Here is a 21,079-nt window from a genome sequence, read left to right as displayed (position 1 = left end):
TATCTTGACAAAATTATGGGTAATAGGGTCTTCAGTAAAAAAAGCATCAACTTCATCATATCCAATGTCTTTTGCATACGATTTCAGTTCGGTCAAAGAGAAGTGGTCCTTATCTATGCTAAATACGATGTTTCCCAATTTCGACACATATTGACCTTTATAAATGCGACCTCCATGGTGAAAAATAGCTATAATATGACCCATATGTATAAAGCTGTAAGAAAATAACTATTTTACATTAATGGTGATAAAAAGATTCAACTTTGTATCAAAGATAAACTTTCAAAAGGGCAAATTTAGGCATACCTGAACAGATGAACATCAACTTCCCTAAAAATCTTGAACGATTTTCCCCCTTTGATTCCCAAATTTTGATTCACTTGCTGACCTAGGGTTTTCACTTTCACTTTGAGATGATTTTGAATTGTGTACGTGAAATGAACAGATGGAATGTTTTAACCCTTCTTTATTAATTGAAATTAATTAATTTATTTTTTAGTTCTAAAATTGACATGTAAAATGTTTAATTAGTTGGCAGTCATTGATTGGCTCACTTAAACACGTGGAAGCGTTTGCATTTCACGCACTTTGGTCCAAAAATCGCGGGTTTATTTATTAAAAGTCTGGATAGTTAAAGTGTCTATTTGTGCACTGTGAAAGTTGGAGGTCAAACTTAAAATTTGAAGCCAAGTTTAGGGGCTAATATATGTATTATGCCATAACAAATAGTGTCCATGACACTAAAGCAATGTAGTAGTTTGGAGTGAGTGCAACAAACATCATTTCATACATCGTAAAGTAGACAAAACACATGACTTTGTTATCCTGAGCCGATTGTTCATCATTTTCATCAACAACCATATCATCATTTAATATTTCATCACTACGTTGGTGTTCACGTGAAAAATTATGTAATACGACACAAACAACTACTATAGAGGGTGTTTTTGTAAAAGATAAAAGTTTGGGGTAAAATTTTAATTTTCAAAAGATCCCAAATAATGAGATTTGGCCCAAATACTAGAAAAAAACTAGTATTTGGGAATTTGGGATATTTGCCAAATAATAGCAAATTGTATGGACAAACACTATTTGCCAAATATTATTTGGGAAATCTATGGCCAAACGGGCCCGAGAATCAATATACTTATTGGAGAGAAGTTTGATGGTCACGTTACACGTACGTCAGTTGGTGAAATTGATAGTAACTCATCAAAAAAATTGATTAACAACTGGAAGAGAATTAAATGAGAGTAAAAGGAATGACGGATATAAGTTAATTTTTGTATGTTCTTTTAAAATGATTATTTAACTTTTAAAGGATGTTATCTATTATTTATTGTTTTATATTATTTTGATTTATTTTAGGGATAAAATGGTAATTCTGACAATGTTATCTATTATTTATTGTTTTATATTATTTTGATTTATCAGGGATAACGGTCACAAGTTTAAGGAAATAAGTGCAACTTCCATTGTCAGAATAATTAGATGTTATATAATTCTATATTTCTTGGATAGCGACCAGACAACTACACAGGGCAATGCTTGATGTAAGAGCTTCATATATACATTTGCAGGGTGTTTATCCAAGGAGTAATAAAATCACATTCTTCAGATATCTTATCTTACATAACTTTTGCAATTTTAAACTTTATTTTGAACTGTACATGTTGTTGCTAACTTGAACATGTTATGTGCTTAATCATATGTGGATTTTGAAGGGCGAGTATGACAAGTCTGGTCCATCCATTGTCCACAAGAAGTGCTTCTAAGGTGCTGTTGCTATTTTTTACATCTGTTCACGAGTTCTTTTTTATTTTTTTTGTTCTTTCCGCTAAAGCTATTATGTCATCCACAGTGAACTCAGGTCTGCTGTTATAGGCAAGTCTTCGAGATGGGGCTTTACCGCTGATACTATTTCATGTTTCCAGTGCAAGCCTCTTTTGCAAGTAGACAAACTCGATTTGTAAATATGTTTGGGACTCAACTAGTGGTTAAAGCATTGATTTTGTAAGATTTGTGTCCAGAAAATCAAATTAGAAAGATAACTCGCGATGATTGAATAAGCTCAAAAAAGTGGATTTGAACTTCAAATCGAGTCTTTTCTTTTATGTGTGTGTGTGAGAAATTTGAAGTGGTGTTTAGATTTGTTGGAATAGTCTAAAGAGATTGTCTCTATAAAATTTGAAGTCATTTGATGGAGATTTGATTAGATGATTTCGAACAACAATTGCAATTGAAGAATGATATGTATATTATTTCTGTAGTTAGCAACGTGTTATATATTTTATAGTGGATATATTATTCGGTGTTGGGTATCCACATTGAAGTCCGACTAAATTCAGATTTGCACATTTCAACGGGGGGCGCTCTTGACATGATTTTTTCCATACCATGGCTTATGCTCCTAAATTCTAATTAAGGGTAGAAAAATCTCAAACTATTTCACCACAACTCATATGAGTTATATTGGATATACAAGTACAAATATTTTTGAAAATACCCAAATAACTAAATCTTACACTCATTAACTACAACAACTAAAAAATATTTATAGCCCTCAAATGTAAGTAGAAGAACTCAAATTTTGGCCATGAAATGACACAATTTTCTCACACTCAAAATGATGTTAAATTTCATGAATGAAACAACATATATTACTTAGGTTGAAGCCCCATTTCTTCCTTGTTTTCCCAACGTATAAATCCTTAGACTTGATCATCCTGGGGACTAATACAATGATCGTCGTGAACGAAAATTGAGCCACTGCATCTTGCCTTCCTAATGAAACGATGATCTTAGGCGATGGTCGAGGCTCGTATATTGCAAGTTTGCTTTCTTTTCCTCCGCTCATCAAAAGTTTCAAGTTCTTCGCGGCCACTAGAGCATGTTTTTGAGCCGAATATCCTTGTTTAAGTTCCTAATAGCAAAGAAGCATCATAATTCATTTGAAACATTTTCAAGAAATAAGAGATATGCAGTTTAGTGCTTACCTTAATATCAGTTATATCACCAACAGCAAATATGTTTCTGTGACCCTTGATTCTAAGATTTTCATCAACCTTCAATCTTCCAAAATTATCGATTCGATCCTTCAAATACGTCTCCCTTAACCATTCTGAACCTGGTGGCTTTCCCGTGCAAAGAAAATGGCAATTCGCTCTGATAGTTTCCCCTAACGAGGTGAAATATGTTCTGCTTCCACCCGAGTTGTTAGTGTTATTACTTAAATCGACAGATTGCATCAATTTCACTTCCACATTCTTGTTTTTTAACCATTCTAAAGTCTTGTCAGACGCTTTTGGTCCGATGAACTCTAGTAATCTGGATCCGCCGTGCACCAAAGTTACCTTCTTCTGAGGAAAATTGACAGCGATTTCTGCAGCAAGTTCAACACCAGTAGAACCACCACCAACAATCAATATAGAATCAACTGCTTTTATCTTTTCATTCTCTGCAACAACAAGATTAACGATGCAAAAATTAGTCAAACGTCACAACATTTTGACTAGTAATATCATCACTAGTACATCTCAACATTAACAACAAGACAATTGACTGAATCCCATGAAAACTTGGTAGAGGAACCGCTCAATGGATTCAAAACACCCATGCTTTAGCTTTGTTTTATCATAGTCCAAAAAGGACACCAAAAACAGTCGAGTCTCGTGCCATTTTGACATAGTAATATCAAGTAGTAATCTACAAAGTTAACAGGACGCTCACTAAAGAATTGGCTGAATCTCATGAAATTAAACCTGCCAGAGGAGCCGATTTACAAATAAAGAATCTTTTCTCAACGGATACAAAACACAAATGCTTTAACTTCTTTTAATCATTTTCCAAAAAAGTTGATAAACTTAGCGAGCATAAACATTTCCTATGATTATACGTACAAGTAATTTGCTCGTTGGAAAGCAAACAAGATGGTAAATCGAACGAATAAAGCACATGAATGATATCTTAAAGAAGTCTTTGATGCTATGTAATATGTATATATATACCTGTTTGATATTCTTCCAATCTGTCTGTTCTCGTTACAGGCAGAGGATCGTAGTGACCGGTGGCTACCACAAGATAGTCATAGGTAACTTGATGTCCATCTGCAGTCAAGACTTCTTTATTGTTGATATTAGTGACTTCAGACACTATGAGACGCCCATTGGCGAGGTAATCTTTGTGGTGGATCAATGATCTCACTGCGAACAAAAGCTCTACCGTTGCTCTTAAGCTCGTCCATGGTATCTCGAAATAGTCCTTCCTGTTAACAATTTTTGACTTATTAAGACACATTGAAACAAATTGAAGTACACCACAATGATTGATTTCACTCAATTAATAGTTTTTATCTCAGAAAGTCTTTTTTTTTTCGAGATTCCAAATTTCTTCAGCAAAGAAAGTGACTTTCTGAGATAGTAATTACTACGAAGGCCTTTTTTTCCAATTTGTTCTATTTTGAAGAATCCAAGCTTGATGGACAAAGTTATACCATACTTGTACTAGTGGAAGTACCAAATACGATGTGGAATCAATTGAGGTGCGGATAAGCTGACTCAGACATCACGATTATCAAAATAATAATAATAATAGTAATAATAATTAGCAAAACATATTGAACTTACGGATCAATAAGAGTTAAATCTGCATCAAATTGAAGAGACTTTGCAATAAGGGAACCAACAACTCTACCACCGATAACCACCACTCTCCTCCCTCTTCCGCCATCGCCCCACTCCAGTAGATTCTCCATTATTTTCTTCACAAAAGAAGGGGAAAAATGTGGAGAAATTAAGAAAGAAAAAAAAGGGCAATTCAAAAATTGACAAAATAAATAAAAAAGTAGAAAAAATATGGAAATTGTCAACTACGCGGGAGTAACAGCTGTTTAAATTAATATTTTTAATGACCAAGTCATTATGAAAAGGACAAAGAAAATACTCCCTCCGTCCCATTTTATATGAGGTATTTTGACTCAGCACGGAGTTTAAGAAAGAAAGGAAGACTTTTAAAACTTGTGGTCCAAAATGAATGATAGAAATTTGTGTGGCTGTAAATCATTTCAGTAAGGGTAAAATAGATATTTTATAGTTAGATTGTTACTTTATATAGAAATGTGTCATTCTTTTTTGGAGTGACTAAAAAGGAAAGTGAGTCATATAAATTGGGACAGAGGGAGTAACATCTTGTCTGAATGGTTGGTTGGTACCTATATTATTATTAATATCGTTAGTTTAAATATAATATTTATTTATATTTAAATATTTGTTTTGTTTTATAATTAATTTAATATGATCGCGTTGTTATCTTATTATATTTATTTTGTCTTTATTTATTATTTTCTTTGATCCGATTTATGTGTCACAATCTGAAATTCCAGAGTAAAAAATCGTGAATTTGGGTAGATTTTTTTTTTGAAATAAAAAATTACTTATTTGGAAGCTACGTATAAAGTATTACTCCTATAAGTTACAGTAATTAACAATTCAAAATATATGAAAAAATTACGATAAAAAAGAAAAATTAATGTAAACTCGATTATAGAAAAGTATCACATAAATTGAGATGATAATAATCATATTTATCATTTAATATATCCTTTTACGATAGCTCTACATCGTACTTTACTTTTTTTTAGGTTAATTCTTTAAATTGTTAGTATCGAAAATTATAACAATAAAAAATAATACAATCAATTTAAATATTATATTTATATTATAATACAATACAATATAATACGATATATTATGGTAAAATATTAGGTTGTACCATCCAAATTAGAAGAGTGTCATAGAAGATTCCAATTAAAGGAAAGGAAAGGAAATTCAATTTAGTATTATCGAAGAAACCTTCAAACTTTCTTGTACGGCCTTTTATTTCATTTTATATGATATTATTTCATTTTATACGATATTATTATTTTTATTAATATATATTAAAAATTATTAATTTTTATATTTTAAAATTAATTTTAACATGTTCCTCTTTTCTTGATAAACTTCTTTTTTTTTTAATAGATATGTAAATATTTGTCATTTTTATGATAAAACTTTCTAAGTCATACAATAAGAAAAATGTCAGTATTCAATTAAAATATATCGTATAAATTGTTATGAAAAAATATTAATAGACTCCACCACCACCTAAGGAGCGGAGCTAGGTATGGTTAGTGGAGTTTATTTGAATTCTTTTCGACGGAAAATTATACTATTGTTAGCTTATACGGGGTTAAAAATTACTCCTTTTATGTATATATATAGTAGATATTGAATTTTCATCGACTTTTTTGTGTGTTTGTTTTTTCTTTATTTTTTAGTCCTCTTAGTGAAAAATACCAACTCTGTCACCGCCATGCACCGATCACCTTGAATTCCTTCATCACTAATCTACATCATTAGTCGTAATCACCAATTATCGTCATCGTCATCATCTTTACCAATCAATCACTTTTATCATTAAGTACCTTCGTTAGTCATTACTATCAACTACCTACATCAACCACAATTACCATCAACCAAGATCTTACACACCATTAGTAATCACCACCATTTCCACTCATTTTAAAAATGTGTTTTACAAAACTAGCCGTTTTTTGCAATTCCCAATTTTCTTTGAATATAATATTTAATTATTAGTTCACTTTTATTTTTCATAAATATCCTAATTATTGAACATTACACCATTCCTTTATGGGCCAGGCTAATTATTGAATATTCTTGTTACCATCTTCTTGTTTCATATCAGCATAGTCATATACTCATATGAGTTGGGCTAAATATCACACCATTTCATACTAGGCCATATTATTTAAGTTGTATTCAAATTTTTAACTATTTTTTTAATGTGTCTATTTATTTCAGAATAATTTAAGATGAAAATGTTTGAAGTTACATAAAAATGATTAAACTTCAACTATACGTGTATGAACTTCGAGAAAAATTGTTTGAACTAGCATCGGGTAAAAAGGGTTGAACTTCAGCCATTTATGACTTAAGTTCAGAAACATATGACTTTGATAAGTTTGACTTCAGACGTCGTACATTTGAATTTATTTCAAAGTGACTTATAGGTTTTACACGTTACAAGTATATATAACACAAACGATGATACCAAAATTGGGTATCTCCGCACTTCGGCCACTTCTCCATGCAGTGGCGGAGCCAGAATTTTTAATTAGGGGGTTCAAAATCTGAAGAAATAGACACATGGAGTAGCCTAAGGGGCTTCAACATCTACTATATATACATAAAAAAATATTTTAACCATGTAAAAATAATATAATTTTCCGCCGAAGGGGGGTCGGATGCCCCCCCTAAAGATAGGGTGGCTCCGCCACTGTCTCCATGGGCTTCCCATCCCTATAAGGCTCGACTTATCAAGGATTGTGGTGAAGTGGTAAGTACTCATTCATCCTTAATCAGATGTCTCGGGTCGAGTCCCCTTGAATGCAGAGTCGCCTTTGTTAAGGAGTATTTTACTCTCTAATATGGGACTTTCCTTGAGTAAATCTGAATTTAGCCGGATCCAACATGGAAGTTCCCAGGGTGGATCCGGATTTAGTCGGACTCCAATGTGAATATCGAACACCATATTGGAAAAAAAAGGCTTGACTTAGTAGAGTGATACGTAATAAGATTATTTTCATTCAAGTGTTCCTTATTTGTATCAAATGCTTATATAAAATCAATATATACATAATATGTGTTTGTGTATATACTTCTTTCACTTAATTATGCTTAACTAATTAAACAAAATCTAAATTAACAAGTAGATCAAAAAGCTAAACAAAGTCTCCATTTTGTCTCTATCATATTTTTTTTCCCTTTTACTTTTTTCTCCCGGGGATTCCCTATTAAATCATTGAATTAAGTGTGATAATTAAAGTATTATTACTCCACTTTCAAATCATCCATTCAATTCATGTTATTGAAAACTAATTTAATTGAAGTTTTTTTTTTAATTATGGTGTAAATAAAAATTAGTTTATAAAAAATGATTTAGTATAAGGGCAAAATGGTAAATCAATTTTGAAGACAAGAGCTTTATAAAAATTGATTTAGTATAAGGGAAAAATGGTAAATCAACTTTGAAGACAAGAGCTTCCCACTTTTAATAATACTAGTTTTCGAACACGTGCAACGCACGTGTATACCATGCTAATTAGTATAAATACTTCTAAAATATAAGTGTATGATGTGTAAAATACAAGATCGAATCAATTAACGGTGCAACATATTCAACTGATATTATGATCACACATCATTCAAAAATATTGTTATCAAGTGAATTGTTTTGAAAACTAATACTATAACGACTTCAATTATACAATTCTTATAATATATCAAGTATTTAACTTGTTAAAAGTTATTTTTTTTAATATGTTACAACACATAATTCAAATGTCGACATTATAGTTACAAAATATTTAATGCCTTAAAGCTTCCGCCTTCTTTTTAAGGAATAATACCCTTCATTTTTTTACAGATGCATACATATCGAGAACTTGTCGTTGAAGGAGACTGGTGTTTTGTAATAGTTGTAAAGAAATTCGATCAACATATGTCTTCCTTAGGATGGCTAGTAGATCATTATCAATTTCATAGTCTACACCTACAAAATAAAAGTATTTATTTGTTATAAAATAATCATTGTTTAAATATTTAATTGACATATATAAATAATAATTACATATATATGTACCCTTTGTCTTCTTTGACTCATTCAAAATTATTAATTCTGCCATCTGTAAATTTTGACAAATTTTTTTTTTTGTCAAGTTACATACATATAATTGAATTATGAAATACAATACAATCATTTGTGAGATATAGAAAAAAGAAAACAATTACTAAAATAAAACCAGTAGAGCTACATAAGAATAAAGATAAAAGAGATCATACAAGAAATATGATAAATGAGAGGATTTAAGCTTTTAAGTAACAAAACAAAATGAAAGAAGAAGAGACATATCAGTTGAGCTTGTTTCATCCAATGGTGAGGGTTACACATATACTTGATATCCATTTATATAAGATAATTAATGACTAAAACTTAATATAAAATTATTATTGATGGTGCTGGATTAATGAAGGAAAATAGAGGGCCAAAACAGACAAATCAAACAAAATTTCAGTTATTGCCTGTTTGGATTTATGTTGTATTATCTTCAATAGTCATCTGGCTTCTTGCATAAATTTAAGTACTCACAAACTACCAACCAAAACAGTTGGTTCGCTTGATTTGTTGGAAGCCTGAACAAGAGCCGATTCTTTTGAATTTCATAAACAACAAAATTTATGCGAAAAATTATACTTGTCCTTGATTTACAATGCAAATGCTATATATCTAATTTGTAATTTATTTTAGTTTTCCTTAGAAATTTCTAAAGCCTACAGAATCTTAAATTGTTTACCAGGTAGCTATATCCAACTCTGCAGAAGCATTGCAAAGCTTATCTATAAGGGAAAAAGAGATGATGTGTTTCCATATGAGGTATTTTATACATTTCGCTTCAGATATGGCTGTACGCACCGCAAGAGGTGTGATGTGAATTTATCCTAATGCAAACATTAGTGGCTACATCTTCAGCTTGTTAGCTTATCTACTTACGCGAAATTTATACCAAAAAAAGGAAGAAGCAAAATCTAATCACTTCAAAAGGATGCCTGCAGAACTAAATTTCCCAAATCTCCAGTTCATAGACCAAAAAACTAAACAGAAGCATAAATAACACTAACAAAACAAAGAACACATCTGGAGGTATATGCTAGATTTGTTGTCAATGACAATCCAACATTCCCAAAAAGCAATATGCATATCACAATATGTAGATTTCAAAATAAATAGGAAAGCTAAGCTAATTGCTCAAAAAATTGTTCATGAATGGATAGAAAAGCATCAATAGACGTTGTTGAATAATAGAAATTTAAGGTATGGTGTATACACTTATTGACTGTTTTGTCAATGAGGGCATGGAGCTTGATGACAACAAAAACTTCTTCCTCTCCGCTAAGTTTTTGCAATTTTATGTCTATGTTAACTTTAGTAAACATTCAGCAGCAGGAATCCTAAGGCATAATACCTAAATCAAAGCTAGGACTGCTATTAGGAGCAAATATCAAGTGGTGGATTTTCTCCTGAAAGCACCACATAATGTCATTTTTCCTTCATTTACTATTACTCTTTGCCTTGGTTTATGTTTAAAGAGTATATTCTATTTGTGTATAAGGTGGACATGAAGATACCAGTAACTTATAGACAGAGAATTTTTGTTGGTGGTCTTCCATTATCTTTAACTGAAGGTAAAGAGTATACATGATATCATTTCTTGTTTCTGCCATTTGAGAGAGAAGAGAGATACAGGCAAAAAACGGACAAGAAGAGAAAGACAAGAGAGAAACTACAGGACAGAATGAAACACAGATATAAACAAAAGCCAGACTCGAAGAGACCATGCCATGTATATAATGACTTGCTCCTTCTGACTGGTAGGAATTATGGTTTCCTTTGACTTTATCCCACTTCATTGACCACTACGCTAAACCTTTGGATGAGCCTCTAAGAAACAATTGACAACTGTAATCAATATTTTAATTGAGGTGATCCTAATTTCAAAGTGGTTAGCAAATTTAAAGTCAATGGGAATGTAGAATAATGCCTGAAATTAGACTTGACACAGGTTGGTCTTCATTTGAGAGTTTGTTTAATAGTAATATACTATGGCAGCAGTAAGATATCTGAAATTAGACTTGACACCGGTTGGTCTTAATTTGAGAGTTTGTTTAATTGTAAAATACTATGGTAGCAGTAAGAAAACAACCCTTCAACCTACTTTCATATAAGACCATCTAAAAACTATCAAGTAAAAGTGATCGTAATGTGCGAGGAAACTAAGGGTGTAAATATATTTTCGATTAGCATCAAAACAGAGCAAAAGCAAAGCGTTCATATAAGACCGTCTAAAAGCTATCAAGTAAAACTGATCGCAATGTGCGAGGAAACTAAGGGTGTAAATATATTTTTGATTAGCATCAAAACAGAGCAGAAGCAACGCGTCAAGGTCAGGAAAGTAGATTAAACTTAAGAAAGCTCCCTCGCCTATTGTCCCCTACAACAAAATAAAACACCTGCAGTGTTTAAAAACCACAAAATAACATTTAACAGAAGTTAATGATTAAAAGTAAAAAAAAAACAGTCGAGAAGATAAAAAGGAACTGAAGACTGCATAAACTCCAATATATGTTTTCCATCACTGGTTGTTCATATTATCCTGGATAAAACTTTCTATGATAGGACGTGTCACAGCCGGGATTGAATACAGTCGACCATTTAGGCCAAAGTGGAACGGGACAGTTGGNTCTTCTCATCTTAGAGGATCACATCTTTGATGACAAGAATATCTTCTTGGAAATCCTACATCAGCCAACAATGGTTATAGAGGGAAACGTAGAGATAAAGATCTTTATTGATATTGGAGTGTAAAACAGTTGATTTCTTAGTCTCCGATTGGCATTGCGTTGAATTGGTTACTCTAGGAGAATGATAATTTATGCCTGGCAGAAACTAAAAGCAATCAAGTAAAAGTGATCGTAATGTGTGAGTTCATATAAGACCATCTAAAATCTATCAAGTAAAACTGATTGCAATGTGCGAGGAAACTAAGGGTGTACATATATTTTCGATTAGCAGCAAAACAGAGCGAAAGCAAAGCGTCAAGGTCAAGAAAGTAGATTAACCTTAAGAAAACGCCCTCGCCTATTGTCCTCTACAGCAAAGTAAAACACCTGCAGTGTTTAAAAACCACAAAACAACATTTAACAGAAGTTAATGATTAAAAGTATAAAAAAAAAAAACAGTCGAGAAAATAAAAAGGAACTGAAAACTGCATAAACTCCAATATATGTTTTCCATCATAGGTTGTTCATATCATCCTGGATAAAACTTTCTACTTGAGCACTATGCATACTTTCACTTAAACGACAAAACAACAACAATGCACAGATAATGACACAACAAAGAAGAATTCGCGGCATCATTGCCCAAGAAACTATTGATGATGTTCAAGCTTGGGATGGCTCAGCATGGTGATGGAAAACAATACATGAACTGGACCAGTCTAAGGGTTATCATCCTAACAATCAGAATATGCCTCTTTGATTCGTTCATGATCATAGTTCTGTTAACAATTGACTGTAACTATTATGCAACAAAAACAGAGTAGGAAAATATTTTACCTGATAATGATGTATTTGATTCAGGCCCAGAAAAGATAAACAAATTAATGGACAATAACATGTTTTTGGAGACATTTATACAATGAGTGAAGTATCTGAAAAGGTTTTGAAGAACGGATAATTTAAGTAATGGAATTTGAGCGTTGCAGAAAGGAAGGTTGAGCAGCTACTATACGACTGTTACAGTGATCGCGAGGGACGTTGAACAGGAGCTATACACGTTTCTGAAGAATTAAATTAGGGCTGACAGCAAATTTAATTTTTAATAAATTAATATTTAACTAATATTTTTAATAAATTAATTTTTAAGTAATACTGTAGGGTTAAAACGGTAAATCAACTTTGGGGTTAGGAGCTTCCTACTTGTAATAATATATGATATGATTATTATTTTTATTAATATATATTAAAAATTATTAATTTTTATATTTAAAAATAAATTTTAACATGTTCATCGTTTCTTGATAAACTTCTTTTTTTAAAAGATATGTAAATATTTGTCATTTTTATGATAAAACTTTCTAAGTCATACAATAAGAAAAATGTCAGTATTCAATTAAAATATATCGCATAAATTGAAATGAAAAAATATTAATAGACTCCACCACCACCTAAGGAGCGGAGTTAAATATGGTTAGTGGAGTTTATTTAAATTCTTTTCGACGGAAAATTATATATTTATAATAGATATTGAATTTTCATCGACTTTTGTGTGTTTACTTTTTCTTCATTTTTTAATCCTCTTAGTGAAAAATACCAACTCTGTCACCGCCATGCACATACCACCTTGAATTCCTTCCTCACTAATCTACATCATTAGTCGTAATCACCAATTATCGTTATCGCCATCATCTTTACCAATCAATTGCTCTTATCATTAAGTACCTTCGTTAGTCATTACTATCAACTACCTACATCAACCACAATTACCATCAACCAAGATCTTACACACCATTAGTAATCACCACCATTTCCACTCATTTTAAAAGTGTGTTTTACAAATCTAACCGTTTTTTGCAATTCCCAATTTTCTTTGAATATAATATTTAATTATTAGTTCACTTTTATTTTTCATAAATATCCTAATTATTGAACATTACACCATTCCTTTATGGGCCAGGCTAATTATTGAATATTCTTGTTACCATCTTCTTGTTTCATATCAGTATAGTAATATACTCATATGAGTTGGGCTAACTCTCACGCCATTTCATACTAGGCCATATTATTTAAGTTGTATTCAAATTTTAACTATTTTTTTAATGTGTCTATTTATTTCAGAATAATTTAAGATGAAAATGTTTGAAGTTACATAAAAATGATTAAACTTTAATTATACGTGTATGAACTTCGAGAAAAATTGTTTGAACTAGCATCGGGTAAAAAGGGTTGAACTTCAACCATTTATGACTTAAGTTCAGAAACATATGACTTTGATAAGTTTGACTTCAGACGTCGTACGTTTGAATTTATTTCAAAGTCATGACTTATAGGTTTTACACGTTACAAGTATATATAACACAAACGATGATACCAAAATTGGGTATCTCCGCACTTCGGCCACTTCTCCATGGACTTCCCGTCCCTATAAGGCTCGACTTACCAAGGATTGTGGTGGAGTGGTAAGTACTCCTTCATCCTTAATCAGATGTCTCAGGCCGAGTCCCCTTGAATACAGAGTCGCTAGGAAAAACAATATATTTTGCTGCTTAATTCCTAGCTTTTAAGGATGTTCTATGCGGAACTGAGCCATTATTTATTTTGTTAATTAGTAGAAGCCAGAAGTTGATATGATGGGTGAACTAGAGAGGAGGGAGGGCGAATCACCATCCTCCTGACCCCTGCCTCCAATGTGGCATTTGACTATGATTTGCCTGATGGACAAGTTATTAACTTTGGTGCTGAGAGGTTCCGTTGCCCAGAGGTCCTCTTCCAGCCAATGATCCTTCCCGTGCGCTGATCATGGATAAGACACTCAGAAGAAGAAACGATGACACGAAGATGGTTAACTGGAAGGTGACTGAGAAAAATTTCTTTATAGGAGGAAAATAGAATCCGGGATGAAGATATAAACCCACAGTGTGAAAGAGGTAAGGGAGTTTCATCTACAATGTTAACAGAAACTTTGATAGGTAAAGGAGGCAGACAAAAAAGCTAAACATCTTTTTATATGCAATAGCAATTCATAGAAGTATCAATAAGCTTACAATCCATCATATATTTCTTCTAAGTACATAAGATGTAATGTTTGTGGCAAGTAAACTTTTAAGGAGATTCTAGTGCTTTACCAAGGATAACATCAATATTTTAATCCATTGTGAAGGCGTAATTCTGTTTCCAGCAGGATTATATTAGTTCCTTTTCTAATAAAGAAATAACAATGTCTTCAATGCATTGTCAAATATAAATTCCTTTGAAAAGCCTCTATTCAAATTTCAACCCATATGAAACAACTATATAACTCAACTGAAAATGTCTAAGAATCAAATATACGATACTCTAAGACCACTCAATTCTTTGTTTATAGTAAAATGTAGAGAATAGCAGAAGAAAAGTATAATTCGGGAAGCCTTTTGCTAGGCCAAGACCGTTAACTAAGATCGGAAGATTCAACTAAAAAAGAGGAAGCTGGAAAGGAGAACTTGTTTATGGAAGAAGACTCTTGAATTGTCTTTGTTTGGGTTGTTCTTGGGTTGATTACAAATGCCTAATGTCACCCTTATTTATACTTGTATAGGGATGCTTCTAGAAATTATTCTAGATACCTTATCTTCTAACTATGTAACAAGAATCTAGATATTTCTATACTTTACTATAAATATCTAATTATCTAGAACATCTAGATTTTTCTTCAGTATAAATATCAAAGATAATTTACTCTACCAAATTCTACTAAATATCTAAGATANAACTTAACTTATAAAATATGGCCATAAGGCAACCCGAATCTCAAAATAGGATATTTACTTATATACATAGATAAGAGACTCAAAACTAGCTGACTGACTATCTGTCTATGAAGCCTTTAAAATACTGAGATGGATGTTGGGACAGACCCCGCAACATCCTGATAAGACAAAAACTAAGAACACAAAATAATTGAGTCCTCCGGAATGCAAGGAGGCTCACCACTGACTCTGGAGTGCTCAGCTGGATCAACGGCGTGCAGGCTGCTGATCCGGGGTACCTGAATCTGCATCATCAAACGATGCAGGCCAACTGGCATCAGTACATGGAATGTACGAGTATGCAAGAGGAAAAGCCAAACACAACTTAAGCTTGAAAGGAAAAACAAGAGAACACTTACCTTGGCTCTGTACGACTCATGACTAACTGAACTCAATATATAAAGCAATAAGACGCATGCAATATATATAGCTTGTAAAACAGTATAAACAACTTAGCTTGTTAATGATAAAACAATAACAACTCGACTGTACTTATATAAAAGTAAAATAACTTATGTAGGAGGTTCTTTAACCGACAACCACCACTATGAGCCCTAGTGATGATACAACGCTTTACCTCACGTTGCCAAGGACCATCCTATACCTTGCCGTGATATAGGAAGCTAACTTTACTTAGTGGATCCACTAGCTTAACTTTCGTGATCATCTAAAAAGTATGATCCGAGAAATCCCATGTTGGCGCATGGTTCTTATGGAGAGTTGAGTAAATCAAAACTCGTGTCCCCAATTCGGTGCTCAATACTACTCCCAAAAATACTTTGGCCCAAAGATGTCTTTAAACACATTTTTCTTTAGTTGAGGTAATTACTCAAAATTTTAGCCCAAAGGCTCTTTTGGAGAAAGAAAACATGATTCCCCTTTTACTCAAATGTAATAACATTTATAACCTCCTTTGGGAATAGTTAGTTCCCTAATAGCCTTTAAAAAGAGAACTCAACTTTAAACTCATGACTTAGCTTGAAATTGGGACCCTTACTCGACTTGAAACTTGAGACTCTTACTTGACTTGAAACTTGAGACTATTACTTGACTTGAAACTTGAGACTCTTACTCTTTTTCTCGACTTCTAACTTCACTTGACTAGGGACTATCTTTCCTTGAAGCGGAATTATGAATTCAAGGTGTTCGATCACATGTTATGGAGGGATTCTTGAACGTTTAGACGTACTTTGGAGTGTCGGAAACAACTATAAATCATAGGTATAATACTTTGGAACTTGCTTGAGAAAGTGAGAAAAGGAATGGGGAAACTTGGCTGAGACTTCAGATTTCTGGTGACACAAATGGGATTTACGGACGCCATCGACGGACCGTAGATGGACTTACGGTCCGTACTGCAGGTCCGTAGATCGCGTCAGAGATTTTCCCCAGAATTCATTTAAGAAAAATGACTAAGTGTTGACCTACGGTCCTGACTTACGGTCCGTAGGTCAGGTTACGGACCGTAGGTCGTGCCCGTAGATCGGTGCCCCAAAACCCAACTTCTGTCTTGATCGACGGTTGACCAGTACGGACCGTCAATCGATCTACGGTCCTTAGGTCAGGCCCGTAGATGGGGATCGATAGCCCAGAAATTGCTGCGAACTGATGGTGATTCAACTTTAAAAGGGTCATAACTCTTAGAATCATAATTCCCTCAACATATAATAGGTTTCAACTTAAAGACTCGGCCCAATCATGTCTCACAACGAACAATAACTTCAACAACACCTCCAACAACATCAACAACAACTAACAACTTCAATACTTCAACAACAAATCCCAATCTTTTCTCAAATCATAGAATAAACTTGGTGTGTGTGAGGGAAAGGATCAACCCACACGAAAAACTCACATACCTTGATAGGGATCACCCCCGACGAAAATCCACAATGATCTTGACTAATCTCCTCTTTCTTTTCTTCTCCTTCTTCTCTTCTTCAATCTTAAGAACCCTAACTCCTTCTCTTTCAAAATGGGACAAAAATGATCCAAAGATCATCCTAATACAACAATATGAGCTCAAAATAAATGATTTGTGAAAGGACCAAAATGCCCTTAAATTTCCGGACGGATTTCCCTTCCAACTGCCCAACTTCTACAGGGCATAACTCCCTCATACGAACTCGGAATCGAGCAAACTCGGTGGCGTTGAAAATTTTATTCCATGAGCTTCGCAACCATATCTGAACCTACTCCTAACTCATCCTGAGCTAGGAGTTACGACTACTCAAAGTTGGCCAAAAAATCGTTTTTTTTTTTTTCCATACTTGACCAAATTTCCAGATTCTAAATTTTTCCAAAAATGACTATTTTCCAAGTTTCAAGCTCCTTCAAAGCCACTTCAAATTGTCGGATGTTACATATTACCCTTATTTATACTTGTATAGGGATGCTTCTAGAAATTATTCTAGATACCTTATCTTCTAACTATGTAACAAGAATCTAGATATTTCTATACTTTACTATAAATATCTAATTATCTAGAACATCTAGATTTTTTCTTCAGTATAAATATCAAAGATAATTTACTCTACCAAATTCTACTGAATATCTAAGATATTTTTGGTACCTCCATAAAATCAACTTTAATTTTTAACAAAATCAACTGCTACAAACAGCTTCACTGAAAACAAATAGCACAGAAGAAAGTGTCTGGCTGTCTGCTGCTTGGGGAAAAATTGATTATTGAACACACTTTTGTGTACATGACATTAACATCTCTCATTTTCAGATGTGAAGTTGGCATCCAAGAGATTCTGCATTGGGAAGATTAAGAGGAAGTGATAATGTGGTATGTATTGTGCACTTTCACCTCCATTTTGTTGTTTCTTTGGTCCCTCTTCTTCTTGTTCCATTACTTTGTTTTCCGTTGGGAATTTTCTTTTAAATTCTATGGAGGTTCAACCATATCATACGCATCGTCAATGTTTAAAGCCCTTTTGTGATGTCATTTAGTGTAGTGATCTATAACATCATGCTGTGATTTTAAAGAATATCTTTTACCCATGCCTAGGCTAACACCTTACTTTATCTTTACTCTTTGCGCATCATCTCGTTGTCGCCCTGAAAAACTTTGTGCAGTTAAATGCTATCCCTTGTACTTAGGAGGTCATACAATCAGTAAGATTAATGACTTGCTTTTGTTTAAGAATGACTATGATGATTGAACGTCTGCAATTTATTTGTCTGCAGGTGGAGTTATACAGCCGTTGTTATGAGAAACAACCTTTGGTTATCCAAGTTGCTGGAGCAGGAAATGATACCACAGCAACTGGTGTCCTAGCTGATATCCTTGACATTCAAGATTTATTCCCTTGACTTAGTATTATACACTGAGATACAAACATCTGATCCTCAAAGGACGAAAGATCGGTTCTTCTTGTCCATCTGCTTCCAGATTGGAGATTAAAATCAGGCTCAGCTAGCATATTCATTTTTTGAGAATTTTCTCGATACACACGAGAGTGCCTTGTCAGTTTATGGTAAATTATTACATGATTTCTCTAGTCTATCTTCTCACTAGTGAAATTGAGTCATATATTTGCCTCATTACTTGACTAGTTTTTAGGATTTCACTTCAGCTTATAATTGGTGTATGTTGTAATGACCATTTTGGTACCTAAACTTCTTATGTTATCACAATTTTAGAGACTTAGGTCTTAGTTATCATGCTTTTCAATGTATGAACTGATGTCCTAAAATAGAATAAAGAACCACTAAATGATATCAAGCAGAAAAAAGAACAATATAGCTAGTGCAATCCCACATATACCAAGAAATGCTAAAAGAAATAGTCTGCTTTCACTAAACCTTATTTCATGACCCCAACTTGTTTGTGACTGAGGTGTAGTTGTTGTTATATCTAAAACTGGGCTAGTACTGTCCGATCAAAGTAGCAACCAGTAGGAGGATTGCCCAGAAACTGGTTGTGCATAATTGTCCAGAAATTGAGTCCTTTCCTGAAGGAGGATTGCCCTTCAATTTACAACTCCTTGAGATCAACAATTGCAAGAAACTGGTGAATGGCCGAAAGGAGTGGCATTTACAGAGACTCTCATTGCCTTAATCTCCAATCACTTTCTGAATCAGCACTGCCCTCCTCCCTCTCTCATCTGACCATCAGAAATTGCCCTAAGCTCCAATCCCTTCCACTAAAAGGGATGCCCTCTTCCCTCTCTAAACTACATATTTGCAAATGCCCACTGCTAGAATTTGACAAGGGGGAATACTGGCCAGAAATTGCTCATATCCCCACCATATAGATCGATGAGGAATGCCTTTAATCATTATCACAAATGTAAGTTTTTCTTTTTCCTCAGAAGCATTCTATTTTTGTATACTTCCCTTTGTTTTTTTGTCAATTCTTTTACTTTTTTGAAATATTGTTGAGCAGTGTGGAACGTCCATTGCTCAAATCATAATTGTTGATTGGGAGAACCTGTAATGATTAAAACGAGTGCTGCTCCGAAAGATGTAACTTATTCTATTTCCTTAGAATATTTTGATTGTTTCTTAATTCTCTTTGTTTGTTTGTTAATTCTTTTTGGCTAGTGTGTACCATCTATTGCTTCTGTGAAGTCGACAAAATATCTTTAGATCAGGATGAAATCTTTATATTTGTAAAACAAATCTAGTATAAGTAGGAATTGAGATAATTTTCTCAAGAAAGTTGATTGCTTAATATATGCTAGCAGGATGTTATCACCTTTGGTGATAAAGGTTAGATAACAAATAATGATCTACTCGTGTTTCAGTTACTAAGATGCTTATTTTGTAGTAACTGTTTGCACTGTCATAAATCAGAGAAATAGATTTCCTTCATTGGCACCCTCATCAGTCATCAATCAGCGAAACAGAGAAATCAACGGTTTCAAAATTCTTTCAAACCCATTTCGAGCTTCACGCCTTCAATTCTGATGACACCCAAGACACAAAAGACATCAACAGAGTAGAAGAATTCAACCCAACACCCATTTCAACCCAAGTTTTCGATTCCTGCTTCACCCGATGAGAAGAAGTTTACGGGTGAGAAAATTACAAAGGTACAAATATTTTTTCTTCTTTCTTCCTCCCCATGACGCTTATATTGGTTTTTCCCCGCTTTGCATCTCAACGATGTCGGAGTATATTGCTTATCTATTGGTATGTAGATGGTTAAAGTGAGAAGTTGCTTTGAAAATATCATCTTCATTGTTCGAAAGTTGTTTAGCATATGATTGGCATCTGTTGATCCAAAATTTTCATTTTCTGATTGAGTTATGTCTCGCTTCTATACAAGATGAGAAATTGTAAAATGCCTTTATGAAGTTTTGGGTAAGTTGCATAATCGGATTATATTCAATTTAAAAACATTTTTCATCGGATTAATTTTCATATTGAGAAAGAATTGATTTCGTAGATCACTTCAAAGGCATTTATCACTTCAAAGGGATAAATGAGCAAGGACTTCAAAGGAACGACTTGGTCTATTGATATGTAGGTATCTCATATTGAGAAGTAGTAAGAAATGAACTTTAACGCTTATCTTAATGCTCTTGATTGTTGAAACTCCTGGCACAATTTGTTGTATCTTCATGGTATTCTTTGATTTCTGCAGGTTTATTTGCTTTTAGCTATCAACAACTCTCATGCAAATATGCAATTGACCACTCATTCCAGCTTGACATGTATGTATCTTCTTCTACTTGAGTTTCACAAAGCTGAATATATACGATCAATAAAATAATAATATATTGAGTTCTCTCGTTATCTTGCTTCCCTGCTTCATGCAATAGTTTATTTGTGCTTCTGGATTTGTTTAGTGGGAGGTCTGATTTTCATTTGTTCCTTTTACAGCTATTAGAGTGATCAACATGTTCTAAAAAAGCTAGGCAAAACAATATATTTTACTGCTTA

At 33.3% G+C, this 21,079-nt stretch overlaps 1 protein-coding gene and 2 pseudogenes across 1 annotated transcript in view; 2 read left to right on the top strand and 1 right to left on the bottom strand.

Annotated features, from left to right (window-relative positions):
* Window positions 1-2,075, top strand: part of LOC125844182 (putative disease resistance RPP13-like protein 1) — a 21,006-nt pseudogene extending 18,931 nt beyond the window's left edge.
* Window positions 1-21,079, top strand: part of LOC125844184 (putative disease resistance RPP13-like protein 1) — an 85,018-nt pseudogene that overhangs the window by 24,048 nt on the left and 39,891 nt on the right.
* Window positions 2,633-21,079, bottom strand: part of LOC125844478 (uncharacterized) — a 98,094-nt gene continuing 79,647 nt past the window's right edge. The window contains exons 3-4 of the mRNA XM_049523789.1: window positions 2,997-3,457; window positions 2,633-2,923 (exon numbers count right to left, since the gene is read on the bottom strand). Of these exons, the coding sequence (XP_049379746.1) occupies window positions 2,633-2,923; window positions 2,997-3,457 (752 nt within the window). The remainder of the gene's footprint in view (window positions 2,924-2,996; window positions 3,458-21,079) is intronic.

This window comes from Solanum stenotomum, chromosome 11 (genome assembly GCF_019186545.1).
Source record: "Solanum stenotomum isolate F172 chromosome 11, ASM1918654v1, whole genome shotgun sequence".
NCBI lineage: Eukaryota > Viridiplantae > Streptophyta > Magnoliopsida > Solanales > Solanaceae > Solanum > Solanum stenotomum.
This window is presented reverse-complemented; position numbering and strand designations above follow the sequence as displayed.